Raw genomic sequence first — 14,834 nt, forward strand, 5'->3', positions numbered from 1 at the left:
ATATCATTAAAGTATTATGTCATTATGTCATAGGTCAGAGCTTAGCAAAGTGTCTGGCACATAGTAGGGGTTTTATAAATAAAAGCTAGCTGAATGACCACTGACTTCCCAATATTGATCTGATATCTGCCCCCTGCCCTAACAATTCAGAATATTGCATAATGGGATTTTACTCTCTCTGACCGTTTTCTTTTTGTTGCCTTGAAATACTCTTAAGTGGGTCATAGGAGACTTAATTTAATTGTCCAGGAAACCCACAAACTCAAATAATTACCGTCCAATTTTCTTGAAATTCTAACTAGTAATTGCAGTGGAGACTATTGGCATTTGCCTTTGATGGTAGGGTTCATCTACTCCTTAGGGTTTCAGCAGATGTTTCAATTTGCTTGGATTCGCTGAAGTCCTTTTTCTCTTCCCAGTGTAACTCTTTCTTGAATCCTCCAGAAAGTAGGACTCATACCCAGATATTGTGATGAATATTGAGTGCTGAAAAGATTCATTCACATTAATTATGTAGAAAGGTTATCACCGGATTGATGGCAGTTGGAAGCCACAACTTTTAATTGTCTTGTGTGATCTCCCACCTCCGTGAAGAAGAGATTTCATTGTTCAGTCCTTTCAGTCATGTCCAAATTTTCATAGCCCCATTTGGGGTTTTCTTAGCAGAGATACTGGAATGGTTTGCTATGTCCTTTTCCAGCTCATTTTACAGATGAGGAAACTGAGGCAAGCAGGGTTATGGGGCTTGCTTAAGGTCCCACAGCTAGTGTGTGTTTGAGACTGGATTGGAATGCAAGTCTTTCTGACTCCAGGTCCACTGAGCCACTTTGCTGCCCGTATGTGATAATCTAGTTAATATGAAATAATTAAAATATATCTGTACCTCTGATAGACCCGTGAATAAGTGACCGAGGAGCAAAATGCCCTTCCCTCACTCTCTACCCCGTGATGTTTAGCAATATTGTCCTAGAAGGCTCACCCTGGCTGCCTGACGGCCTCGGGTATACGGACGCAGTTAGACAGAATGTGACTCAATAGCTTTGGGTTTCCGTTGCCTTTTCTGTAAAATAGAGGGATTGGGCTAGATGGGGGGGGGGGGGGGGTGAACTTTTTGTGTCCTAAACCTACGGGACAGCCCGGCAAACCTTCTTATGTCCTTTCTCAGAATGTTTATTGTCCGCACTCATAATCCAAAGGAAATGCTAAATTTCAGATAGAGGTTAGTGGGGAAAAAAAGATGCAACCCCTTCCTGAACGTCTTCTCTACAGTCCCCCAGTTATCCTCCAATCGAGAGTCCCCAACACCCCCAGCCCCGCGCTTCTGCTGCTCTCCTCCTAACAACGGAGCTGGCATGCTGCGCTGCCGCCACAGGGGTGGCCCGGCACGTGGGCCGGTTCTGAGTTCCTTTGGATCCGGGAGTCCAGTCAGGCCCGAGAGCGGGTTTTAACGAGTGAGTCAGTTTCTCGAAATAGGGAGGACAACAGAGGGGAAGGCTTTCTTCTGCGTTTGCCCGTCTTCTTCCCTCAGCTGTCTGCGCCTCGGGTGCTCTGCTTGGCGCCAAACCCTCCCCAAACTGCCTTTCCTCCCGCCTCGCTCCCCACGCTAGGCACACTTTTTCCTGGTAGACTGTGAGCACCCTGTTTGTGCTTATTTTTACCCTCGGGCCTAGCATAGTGCCTTGCGCAGAGTAAGACTTTGATGGATGCTTCATGGACTTGGCCTCTTCCTTCAGGACTCGGCTTCATGCCCCAGCTTCTTGGGAAGGGCTCGCCTGGTCCCTTTGGTTGCTTTGAGAGTTCTTCCTCTTTGCTGGGTAGGGAGCGCTTAGGGAGCCTGTGGCTGGAGGGCTGGCCGTCCCTCTGTCCCCAGCTCCCACCTATGGCCCAGGAAGCTGTGGCACAGGCAGTGGAGTGGCCACACGCCAGTAAAGCCGAAGGAGCACAAGAGCCAAGCCAGGTTGGGATCCCCACCAGGCCTCAGTCCTGCCTGTGACTGGGGGGGGAGGGTGCAGCCCAGGCATGTGGAGACCTCACTTGGTGAAGTGTTTTCCCACAGCTGTGAAAGAGAAGTGATGGCCAATCCATCCATTCATTCATTCATTCATTCGTTTACTTGTTTGTTTACTCATTTATTTCTGTATGCATGTCTATTTTTAAATATTTTCCATGTTTACATGATTCATTTTCTTTCCCTCCCCTCTTCCTTTCCCCCTCCCAGAGCTGACATGCAATTCCACTGGGTTGTACGCTTGTTACCACTTGATAGTTGGTGAATCTTTTAGAGACTGAGTCCCCAAACTGCTGCCCCCTTACCCCAGACAGGCAGGGAGGAGGCACTCCCATTGGGCTGCTGGCAGAGGGGTGGGTCATGTGAGAAATGTCCTCAGGTGCATGGAGAGGGGGAGGGGAGCAGCCCCTTCTGGTACACGTGCCTTAGGCTCGCCAACACAAGCCTAGAGCTTAGTCAGACTCCATCCCCTCTTAGGCCAGGGCCAGCCCTTCTGACTTTTGTCTTGCCCTTGGGTTTATGACTGGAAAGAGTGTCTGTGTCTCTTGGCCTCTAGTAAATCCAATTTGTGGGTGAGTCAAGACATTATCCACAGTGTCACTAGTCCTCGTAGAAAATGGAGGAAGGGCAATAGCAGCAATAACCCTGTCTTACATGCTCCTTGCTATGCACTTGCCATCTCTTGTGTTAGAATGTGAGCTTCTGAGGCAGTGAGGCAGCTTAGGGGCTAGAAAACCAGGCCCTGCGATAGGGGGTCCTGGGCTCAAATCTGGCTGTAGGCAGGCTCTTTTGAGATGTGTGACCCTGGGCGAGTCACTTGACCCCCACTGCCTAGCCCTTACCTCTCTTCTGCCTGGGAACCAATACACAGTATTGATTCTCAGATGGAAGATCAGGGCTTAAAGAAAAAAATGCTCTATTTCTGGTCTGTGAGGTTGAAGAGAAGCAGCATGTTATATTGCGGGCAAGTTAGCAGAGTGGCTAGCACAGGCTGCTTCTCCTGGCTTCCATCCTTAACTGTCCTCTCCTTGATGGGGTATGAAGAACCAAGAAGCGGCCCAGGGTGCTGGGGCATTGGAAGTGCATTAGCTCAGATGGCACTTGTAGGAAGGAGGCGGAAGAGGAGAATGACTCACGCTTATAGAATGCCTTACGATGTACAAAGCCCTCCCGTCCGCCCCCCCCCCCCCTTTTAGGACAACCTCCTGAAGTAGATTAGGAGAGGAGCGGCTCTGCTCTGTTGTAGGGATGGGGGTGATCTATGAGACTCTTCATTTGCTACGACTGAGGGGGGAAAGTGTAGGTTTAAGACCCCCGTTTTTGGAGAAGAAGCGTCTGGTTTTAGTGGGGACAACTATGCATGTAAGCAGGATTTTTACATACATACATATGTCTGTCTTGTACCGCATGTGCAGAAACCGTGCGGATGCCACATGCACATAAGGTAACATGCATGGACGGCGAGGTGAATCAGCATTCCTGTGGTATTTGCTGTGTTCAGGGACTGTACTAAGTGCTTTAGACTATTTCACATGCAGAAGAACACAGGATTCATCCCTTGTTTATGTGCATGATTTGGGGTTTTGGTCCTAAAAGATGAGGGCATTACAAAAATGAATAATCGTGGAAATAGGTGTGCAGGGATACTACGTGGATCACACGATGGAATTGTCCGTCAGCTCTGGGAGGAGGGGAGGGAGACAGCGTGAGTCACGGAAGCAGGGAAAAAAGTAAAAATAAAAATAAATTCAGGGCAGCAAGGAGAGCTCTGCCTGGAGGCGTGTTCAAGTGTTACTCTAACACGTCCTAGCTGTAGGACCCTGGGCAAGTCATTTAACTCCGCTTACCTAGCCCTTACAGCTCTTCCACCTTGGAACTATACTTAGTATTGATACGTATAATCTTATTTGATCTTCGAACAGCTTCATTCTTATCTCCATTTGATATGGAGGCAGCCAGACAAAGGGAGGTTAAGTGACCAGCTAATAAGTATCAATGACCGGATTGAAACGTCCCCGCTCCAGGCCCGGGGCTCTGTCTACTGTAACGCATAATGCAGATGATGGCTTCACCTGCATCTGTGTCCTCACTCTCCTAATGGCTAGTCCGACGGTCATGGGCAGGCCGTCGGTTTGTCTTCTTTTATAGCAGGATAACCAATCCTTGTTCAGTCGGCTTCACAGGGATTGCTGTGAGAATTCCATGAGAAAATGCATATGAAACCCATCAAGCACAGAGGGCTGTCCTGGGTAGCGGTGGAGAGTCGGGAGATGTGGCTGGAGGCCCGGCCTGGCCACAGGCCGCCCGCCTGACCCATGGGCCCCCTTGGACCTCGGCCCCCCCAGAGTCCGAGGCAGAAAAGGCACCCGCTGGCCCCCGTGGTTGGGCGTTTCCACACTGGGATATCTTCACACCCACAAAATCACCGGCTTGGCCTCCGACTTGTCGAGATACTTGTCGAAGGGAAAGGCCCGAGGCAAGGAGGCCCGTGGGAAGTTGATTTCCGTTGCTGAATGAAGAGTGCTGAGCGGCTGAGGGGCAGATGCAGAAATGGGGGATGAGGAAGGCGGAGGGGACGGTGGGGGCGAAGTCTGCACGTGAAGGAAGGGAAGCTTCAGAGAGGAAACAGTGCCCTTCTGATCTCACTGTCCGTCCCGAGCATCTCTCCTGTATCGCCTTCCCCCCATCACATCCATTGGTTGTGGCTCATTCTCTTCTGGTGTGTCCATGCTTCTTGACTCCATTGGGGGGCTTTCTTGGCAGAGATTTCGTCATTTCCTTCGGCTCCTTTTACAGATGAGGACACAGAGGCGAACAGGGTAAAGTGATTTACCTGGTCACACAGCAAGTTTTAGTGTCTGAGGCCAGATTTTTTTTTTAAACCCTTAACTTTCATTTATAATCAATAATGTATATTGGTTCCAAGGCAAAAGAGTGGTAACAGCTAGGCAATGGGGGTTAATTGACTTGCCCAGGGTCACACAGCTAGGAAGTTTCTGAGGACAAATTTGAACCCAGAACCCCCAGTCTCTAGGCCTGGCTCTCAATCCATAGAGCCACCCAGCTGCCCCATTTTTTTGTTTTAAACCCTTACCTTCTATCTTGGAATCAATAATGTATACTGGTGCCAAGGCAGAAGAGTGATAAGGGCCAGGCAATGGGGGGTTAAGTGACTTATCCAGGGTCACACAGCTAGGAAGTATCTTGAGGTCAGATTTGAACCCAGGACCTCCCATCTCTAGGTCTGGCTCCATCCACAGAGCTACCCGAGGCCAGATTGAAACCCAGGAAGGTGAATCTTCCTCTTGCCCTCAGCCCAGCACGGGCACTCTCTCCACTACATCAGTTTGCTACCCTCCTCACACAGTGACTCTCACCTTCTGATTTCTCTGCCTCCTCTCTGGCCACTCCTTCCAAGTGAGAGATTCCTCGTGCTCGCGCTGCCTCTGCTTCTGTAACACAAACAGCAATAAGTAGGATTTCTAAACCATTTCTCTTAGCTATATCAGAGAGCTTCTTTCTCTCCTATAATAACAGCAGCTCCTTTTGGGGAAGTGGGCAGGATGTGCTGCTTCATCGGTCAGAGAACTGCCTGTGAGGAGACACCCGCCACCAAGACTGTTCACTTAGTGTCCGTGTAACCTTGGGGGGAGAATGATGGCGCCATTAACAGAAATGGGAAAGTCGGGACGAGCTGCCGCTCTACGGGGAAAGTCATGAAATCCATTTTAAATAATGTTCAGCTTGAGGTGCTGCAGAACATTTAGGGAGAGATATTTGATAGGTAGTTAAAATGCAGGTTTAGCCTTGATGACCCAGTTTGGGAATTAGACTCACAGAGGTGAGAGTGGTAGGAGTAGAGGAGGTCATCTGTTTGGCATTCAGCCACCTCCTTCAGCTTCACTTTCCCCAGAACCCCTGGCCCCCGGCCTGGACTCTGGGACAAGGTGAACTTCTGCCTCATTTTCTTGGCTTGGGCCTTCAGTGGCTCTTCCCCTGCTTCTAGTCAGGATGTCTTCTTTGAGGTGTTGTTCCTCGCCACTCTAGGAATTTTCTTCTGTTAGGCTATAAGCTCTTTGAAGGCAGGAACTTTATTATTATTATTTTTGTGATTTGAAATGCTTCATTTAGTTAATTAATTTAGAATATTTTTCTATGGTAACATGATTCATGTTCTTTACCCCCCCATCCCCCAGCCAACATGCAATTCCCCTAGGTTTTACATGTGTCATTGATCCAGACCCATTTTTATATTATTGATATTTGCACCGGGGTGATCATTTAGTTTACATCTCCTATCATATCCCCATTGGCCCATGTGGTCAAGCAATTGTTTTTCTTCTCTGTTTCTGCTCCCACAGTTCTTTTTCTGGATGTGGATAGTGTTCTTTCTCATAATTTCCTCCGAATTGAATATTTAGTTTCTGCATATGACAATGGCATCATTTTCATTCGTTTCAAAAATAAAGCTTTTGAGAATACTCGTAAAATTTCTCTTCCCTTTCCCTTTCCCTTTCCCTTTCCCTTTCCCTTTCCCTTCTTTTCCTTTCCTTTCCTTTCCTTTCCTTTCCTTTCCTTTCTTTTCCTTTCCTTTCCTTTCCTTTCCTTTCCTTTCCTTTCCTTTCCTTTCCTTTCCTTTCCTTTCCTTTCCTTTCCTTTCCTTTCCTTTCCTTTCCTTTCCTTTCCTTTCCTTTCCTTTCCTTTCCTTTCCTTTCCTTTCCTTTCCTTTCCTTTCCTTTCGTTTCCTTTTTTCCTTTCTCCTCCTTCCCTCCATCCATCCTTTCTTCTTTCCTTTCTTCCTTCCTCCTATCCTTCTCTCTTTCCCTCCTTCCTTACTCTCTTCCTGTTGTTCCTATTACAAATAGTGTTGTATTTTAAAAGATCCCTGAAGTCAGAAATGTATAGTAAGGCAAAGTCAATTCCTGTTGCCTTTGCAAGTCTGAGGTGGTTAACCACAGGCTCCCAGAAGAATGGATTCTCGTGGTGTGGGGAAGGTGATTAGTGAAAATTTATGCTTGCCATATGGAGAATAACACAAGGGGAATGTGAGCCTGAATAACAGGGAAGTGAGAACAAGGAATGGTGCCAGCCAAGGGCAAATGAGGTAATTGAGGCATTCTGTCATTTGCCCATGACCTGAAAAAAAAAACTTTTTGTTTTTTATTTTAAAGAAGGAAAGGAAAACATTGTGGCAAGGTTGGGTTGCTTGAATGTTTCCCCCTCATCATCCAGCTCTGCTGGTGATCGTGACTAATCCACAGAAGCCCAAATCCCTGAAATTGTCGTCCTTGCACACTGCATGCTAGCATCGCTAGGACTGAGCTAGAATCAGAATTTGCCCAGGCAGTAATTTGCCATGGCAGAGTGAGATACGCCCGTGAAGATAGAAGTAGCATGTGCTCATTATATCAGTTTGACAGAAATCCATTTGTCTAAGGCCACTAGAACTTTTTATTGTGGTTGAGGAAACCCCTATGTCCAATTATGTTAATTTTATTTTCTTTCTGCTGTGGCATGAGAGTTGTAAATAGATCACTTATATTTTAAAAATTAGAAGGTTCACTATGGGTGATTCCCAATTTCACTGAAAATAAATGGAATTTCTTTGCATTTGATGTATTGTCTATGTATAAAAATACATATTTAAATCAGGCTTGGATAGAACACAGGTGTTTAGTGTCTCTTCCAATAGGTCTTTGTGTATTGTTGCACTTTTTTTGTTCTTTTTTGGTACTCCAGTACATAGTACAGTCTGTGGCACATAGCAGGTGATTAATAAGTGCTCACTAAGTTAATTTTTTCCTCTAGTAGGTAGGTATTTAATGTGACTTAATAAAATACATTTAATCTGGTTTTCCTTAGTTTCCTTTTATGAGCTGGAGAGGGAAATATCAAGTCACTCTACTATCTGACTAGAAAGCCTCAAATGGGCCAGGAAATATCGGAGACAACTAATTGCTGCTGTTTTTAAGGCAAATAATTTTAGGTGACTTGCCCATAGTCACATATTTAGTAAGTGCCTATGGCTAGATTTGAACTCAGGAAGGGGAGTATTTGTGCCTTCAGACCCTGTACTATTATCCTTTGTGCCATAACTGACCCTAGGACACAGTTAATAGACTGAATAATAACAACCAGAAATGTGTTTTAAAATGTCTATTTTATTTTGTATTAAATTCAAAATAATACTATATACAAATAAAAGGAAGAGCTCTGGGGAGGACATTTATTGAGAAGTAACCATGATGTAAAAATAGTGCCAATAAAAATTTAAACTTTTTTTTTTTAATTTTAAGAGCTTGGATTGTTAGGAATAGGTTGACTTTGGAGAAGGACTCTGTGGAAACTCCCCTTCTCACTACAGAAGATGATTATTAGTGTTATGGATGCTTTGAAATTTTAAGCTCAGTAATTACTGGTTTGATTTTAAGATTGGATTTCCTTCCAGTTGTAGACAGGCTCACTAGGGCAAACAAAGTTTTGATTCCTTGCGATGCGGGTTTTCATTCATTTATTTATTTATTTTTTCAGAGCTGAGTATCAATGCTTGCCAGGCTAGTCATTAAAATTTTAGTGTGAAGTTTTTTCTTTTCTTTTCTTTTCTTTTTTTTTGCTGTTTAAAAAGAACTTCGCTAAATGTGTCTTAATTGTATCTGATATATGGTGGAATAGATTTTTTTGTATATAATTGTTAACATGCTTTTAAAGAGAATACATTTCATTCCAACAATACAGCAACAAGCTCAACAAAGTTGGAAGATTTGAGCTACTTAGATGGACAGAGGAATGCTCCCCTTCGGACCTCAATCAGATTGCCATGGCACAATACCGCGGGAGGTCGAGCCCAGCAAGAAATTAAAGGTAGTTTCCCTCCAATGTCTCTTTTGTAATGCACATGACTCATTTGCTCACCATATTTATCAAATACTTGTGCAATCTTCAGTGTTCAGATAATGAAGTGTTTTTTTTTTTAATGTGGCCTAGGCTGTGTGCATTTAAATTACTTCAGTAAAAAGTAGCCCATTGAAACTGAAGAAGTCCATTTTTTAAAGAGCTGAAAAATAAGAATTTTGCATTGATTCACTGTGAATGATGGGAATGACACATGTTCACTTCAGCTTTCAAAAACTCCAACACCATGAATTTTCATTTATTTATGTATTCGTTCATTTATTTATTTATTTTTGCTGCCAGCCCTGTATATTAAGTTTACTTTGGTTCTATTTGTTTGCCTTGGCCACCTATCAGTATATCCGACTAATAACTGGGACCTGTGGATGTCAGCAACCTTACCTAATTGGGCACTACATGTGTTGGCCAACAAAGATGGAACAGTCCTGTTGCCATCTTTGCCCAGGGGAAAACATTGCTTTCTATTTACTCATGGCGGTTATAAAAGACACTCATTAAATATAGTTTCAGGGTAAACCAAACTCTCCTTGGTATAGCCGGTTATGTAATAATCACTAATCCTTGTGGGTGGGTGTATGGTTCCCCCCAACACTCCCCTCTCCTTCTGAGTGACTCAAAATAACATTTTAGATTTGAGGGGCTAGAGGAAAATCAGCATAATAAGAAATTTTGTCTACTCTACAGACTACATTTTTGCTTCTACCAAAATACACAAATGGCTAGTTAAAGAATTTTTAAAGCGATTATATTATTCCAGTAGCTTGTGGTATATTATTGCAAAGGGCCCAAACCCTAGTGGCTGCTCTGTCCTTCCTTGGAAAGGAGTCACTTAGATTCTTACAAAGTTTTTTATCCCAGTGGTCTTGGAGGATGAATTGTATCATCATCAGGTACAATTGCCCTTTAATAAAACAACAGACTTTACTAAAGTGTGCTGGATTGCTCTACAAAATTTATAAGTTATTTCAATGGAGTTCTGGTTCTATAGAAAAGAAAGATCAGTTCATCTTGTCTATGAGAATGATGTGATCTTAAATTTGAAACAGAGAAATATTTAAAATCTAAAAAGGATGGAATTTGAAAAAAATTTTTGAATATATTTTGGGAATTGACCTTTTTTTCCTTGGTGATAGAGTTTTTTTATAAAAAGTATTTCTCAAGGACTGTTAAAAATTGGTTTTTTATCCTCAATACTTGGCACTGGCCCTGATGATTTAGGGGATTTAAATGCTTATTAATTGAACATTCTCTATACACACTTTTTAAAAAAAGAGTCCTCAGGTATGAATATCATTGGCATTTTGTTATTGTTATTGTTGTTTTATTGCAACTGTTATTTTATTGAATCTCTTTTTGCAGGTCAGACTTCCAATCTACAAATGTTTATTAACCAAAAATATGCAAGAGATTCTGAGTAGGTCCAGAGGTGAATTAGGGACCACTGAAAAGAAGCCTGGGAACTAGGTAGCATCAGAAAGTGGCATTTTATATAGTATAAGAAACATTTTTTTACCCAGGAGATGTGTGGAAGAACCATTTTTCAGGCTTTTAGTCAGAACTTTATTGACTTAGTTTATGAAACAATATTGATGGATTAACTAGTTTGAGTGTCTTTATTTTATTTATGTATTTTTTGGCCAAATGGTTAGAAAGAAGTGTAGGGAATCCAGCTGAAGGCATTGAGGGCTGAGAGAAGACAATAAGGACAGGTAGACCCACCTATCAATGAGGGCAACAGAAAGCAGTAATTAATCTTCCTTTGTGAGGGGCAGCTAGGTGACTCAGTGTAGAAAGGAGGGGCCTTGGGGTGAAATCTGGCCATAGACCCTTCCTGTGGGACCATAGGGAAGTCAGTAAACCCTCATTGCTTAGCCTTACCACTTTTCTGCCTTGGAACCAATATAGAGTATTCATTCTAAGATGAATGTAAGGGTTAAAAAAAACCTTTCTTGGTAATAACACTGATCCATTAAGAAAGGCTAAGAAAAGGTTAACATTTTTTGTGCTTTTCAGATGTGTTTAAAAAAAAAAGGCTTGTTTTTAGCACTTTGCAGCTTTTAAAGGCATAATCTTGAGTTATTTGGGGAAAAAAATCCATCTACAAGACTGAGATATACTCAACTTGGTCTTTAGACTTAGCAGGTGCTTTAGACCTTAGTAATTCATCCTAGTAATTGTAATTCAGTTTGTTAATTCTTTGGCACTATTGGTGAATCACATATCAACTCAATGCTTTCACTACATTTTGGCTGGAATTAAGTGTTTCCCCCTCAAAATACACTGACTACTCATCAGGTCCATAGTTGTTATTTGATTCACTAATACTACTAATAAATAAATAAATCCTAATTACTAATTAATACCTAAATTTAAATAATTCACTTTATTTAATTCCTGCTACTTGGGGAAGTTGAGGCTCGTGAATTGTTTGATGTTAGTATTTGAGTTGAAGTAGACAGAGCTAAAACTGTTGCAGTATCCTCATTAAATCTTGTACTAGTATGATGTTCTCAAATGAACCCAGTTTGGATACAGAGTAGGTCAATGGATGTGGATCAATAGTTGAATCAGAACATGAATGGCTACTGAATTCTAGCCTAGACAAGATAGACCAGTCCTTCCCAGCTTCCTCCCCCCATCCCCCAATTTCTCTTCCTTTCCAAAAAATCGCCAAGTCCATTTGCTGGATCAGAGTAATCTAATGTAGTAATTTAAGAAATTTTCCTAGGTTTAAATCATTTGTGAAGTATAAAGATCAAGTATCCCTTTTGAATAATTTCATCTTATCCTGAGCAGACACAGAAACTTTTTGTTCAGCTTTCTAAAGGATAATCTTTGTAATGATGCTGTTAATAGAATTTTATTGCATAAAACCATGGACTTTCTTCTAATTATACTGTTCTTCCTCCTAGCACGGTTTGTCCCTTACAAGCCACAAGACATTTTGTTGAAGCCACTGTTGTTTGAAGTGCCAAGCATAACAACAGATTCTGTGTTCGTTGGAAGGGATTGGCTCTTTCAACTGATAGAAGAAAACTTGAAGAATACAGAGTTGGCAGAAAATAGGGGAGCAGTCGTTGTTGGAAATGTGGGATTTGGGAAGACTGCAATTATTTCTAAGTTGGTGGCACTTAGCTGCCATGGGAGCCGCATGAGACAGATTGCTTCAAACAGTCCCAGTTCATCGCCTAAAAGTATGCTCATCTTTAATTAGTTGCCTGGTTTGTTATGTTATTAATGTGAAATGAAATTCAGGATACTGCTGTTGTGGTAAACATAAATTATCAATGTTTCTCAAGTTGTTCCAGCTGCTACATTAAAACAAAAAAAATTTTTTTTAATTGAAGTTTTTGATCATCCAGGAAAACTCTGGTTTAACACTATTTATTATATCAAATGCCAGAATGGAACACAGTGAGAGGAAGTCTGTCCCCTCTGTACTGTACCCCTAGACCTCCATCTCTTTTCTTGGCTCTTTTCCCAGGACTGATGTTTTGCTGGACCAGGGAAGGAGTAGCACCCATGGCCACTGCCCTACCCTTGAAACACAGGCTACTTCCAGTCCTGCTGGGGTGGAGGATCCCTCTTTTGGTGCAGGGACAATTGAGTGTGAGGAGAGGGAAGGATGGGCCATTGTATAGAGAACCTGTATTGAGAGTTCTTGAGAAGTGGGGTGCTTGGGAGGCCTGTCTCATCATTGCCCATTAAATCCAGAGGTTTGGGGTTTCCCATTTTCACAGACAGTATTGGGGTGAGTTTCTTTGTTGTATATGTTGAAGCTTCTCTTGTATATTCATCAAGATGATTTAGATTAAGTTGAAATCTGAAGGTTTAAAAAAAATGAATGGAACCCGGATAAATTGCCCAAGGACATGTCCTTGTAAATGACCTTTAGGGTGTGACATTCGTAGAGTCATAAAGCCTGTTTAGTGATGAAGAAAAGAATGATTTTTAACACTTGTTGCTTCTAAAACATTGCAAGCCCATTATACTTTAATGAAGATAGAAAAAAGAACAAGTTTCTTTGGGAAACTATAAGGATGAATTAAAGAATAAACTATCTGAGAACTATATTTCCTGTTAATATTGTTGACATAGATTCTGTGTGTGTGGAAATATATTTTATACTTTCTTATTAATTTAATTTTTCCCCCCAGGAATATTTTAATAGGATCCTGGTTTTCTTTGTTCTTCCACAGGTTCTGATCCCTGCCAGGATCTTCCTTTCACTCCATTGTTCTCACCCAATGCTTCTACGGGTGCTCCCAGTGCTGTGAAAACCCCAAGTTGTCCTGGTACTCCTGAGCATCAGAGACCAGTAGATGGTGCCTTGAGATACCTTGCCTCCAAGGTAATGGGCTTTTGTGTTATGCCAGATTTGGGACTGCCAACTAAATGGTATTGTGAGAAGTGCAGAAGATTTGAGTATTAGAAGACTTGAGCTCATTTCTCAGTTCTACTCTGTGACATCTACTGAGTAACTTCTCTGAGCCCCAGTTCTTCATTTGAAAGTGAGAATTCTTAGATTTGCACCCCTAACCCCATCACAGCTGTTATGAGGAAAATTTCTAGTAAACTCTAAAGAGCTATGTCAGCATCATGTTGTCTTCATTATCATTAGGATAAGTTTTATATTTTCCAAACAAGCTGGAAGAAGAAAAAATTTAAACATATTTTCAAATTAAAAAAATAAAAACAAAAAAAAACTTGTTCAGAAAAGATGAGTTTTAATAATATAAGTAAGAGATGTAGTGGAAATGTATTCATAGTAACAATATCAAATGATTTTGGTAATGGCAGCCAATATTTAAGGTTTGCAAAGCTCTTTACATAAATGATCTCATTTAGTCCTCCCAACAATCCTTTGCAAGGTGAGTTAGTAGACATTTACCTGTATCGATTGGTTATTGAATTAAGAGTACAGAAGAGGTGGCAGCTTGGGTGGCTCAGTAGATTGAGGATTATACCTAGAGGCAGGAGATCCTGGGTTCAAACCTGGCCTCCGATGCTTGCTAGCTGTGTGACTTTGGGCAAATCACTTAACCCACATTGCCCAGCCCTTACTGTCTTGGAACTAATACACAGTGTCGAAGGAAGGAAGAAGGAAGGAAGGCAAGGGTTTATGGGGGAAAAATGTCCACAAGGGGAAAAGAAATTGCTAATGAGAGTCCCTCTCTCTGAAGGCCATCAAGTCCTAATTCTCCTATTGACCCTACAGACTTTGTTTTGGCCTTAATTTTATATTTAAATTGAACTTATTTTAAAGGGTACAGGCTTCTGAGAGCCAAATGTCTCCAGGCTTTTACTTGATGGAGAAGTTTTCTGACCGAGGCTTCATTTCCCCAAGACCTTGGCTCTCAGTTCCTTTGTCGGGTGTTTGTCAGGATGTTGTAATGGAGAGTTGGCTGACTTTTCTTTCCTAAATTGATGGTCATTAAGGCCTTTTGTGACATTTTTCTTCTGCTTTCACATCTGCTGCTGGTATGCAGTTGCCTTTTACCCGTAATCCTTGCAAAAACTGCTCTTGCTTTCAGCAAGTTGGATGGGTCTTTCTTGGTAACTTTCATGGCATGGGGAATCTCTAACTATTGGAATTTCGGCAGTGGGGCAGAGATGGAGAAGCCTGTCCAGTATGCTCTGCCGCCCCACGTGCCCCTGAGTCCCATTAGCTTGGCTGGAGTCAGTGGGTTCATGCAGGAGCAGGGTGTCTGAAAGTGGAGTTCTTGTCCCCAGCACAGGCTTCTTTGGCTCCCGAGTACACCGTAGACGGCTGTGTGTTTTACTGCTTGCTTTTTTCCAGTGTAGACAGAAGTCTGATTTGTTGGAAAACAGTCAGTATTAGAGGAATGATTATAAAGTGCCCTTGACAAAAGATCTCAAACCCATAGTTAGACACAGTATTTCTTCTTCTCCT

The 14,834-nt window shown here is 42.4% G+C and overlaps 1 protein-coding gene across 5 annotated transcripts in view; it reads left to right on the plus strand.

Annotated features, from left to right (window-relative positions):
- TANC1 (tetratricopeptide repeat, ankyrin repeat and coiled-coil containing 1) overlaps positions 1-14,834 on the plus strand; it is a 290,552-nt gene that overhangs the window by 211,874 nt on the left and 63,844 nt on the right. For all 5 annotated transcript variants that reach the window (XM_056793909.1, XM_056793910.1, XM_056793911.1 and 2 more), the window contains 3 exons: positions 8,744-8,869; positions 11,833-12,114; positions 13,120-13,271. In XM_056793909.1, coding sequence (XP_056649887.1) covers positions 8,744-8,869; positions 11,833-12,114; positions 13,120-13,271 — 560 coding nt within the window. The remainder of the gene's footprint in view (positions 1-8,743; positions 8,870-11,832; positions 12,115-13,119; positions 13,272-14,834) is intronic.

The sequence above is a fragment of the Monodelphis domestica genome, chromosome 4 (genome assembly GCF_027887165.1).
Source record: "Monodelphis domestica isolate mMonDom1 chromosome 4, mMonDom1.pri, whole genome shotgun sequence".
In the NCBI taxonomy this organism is placed as follows: domain Eukaryota; kingdom Metazoa; phylum Chordata; class Mammalia; order Didelphimorphia; family Didelphidae; genus Monodelphis; species Monodelphis domestica.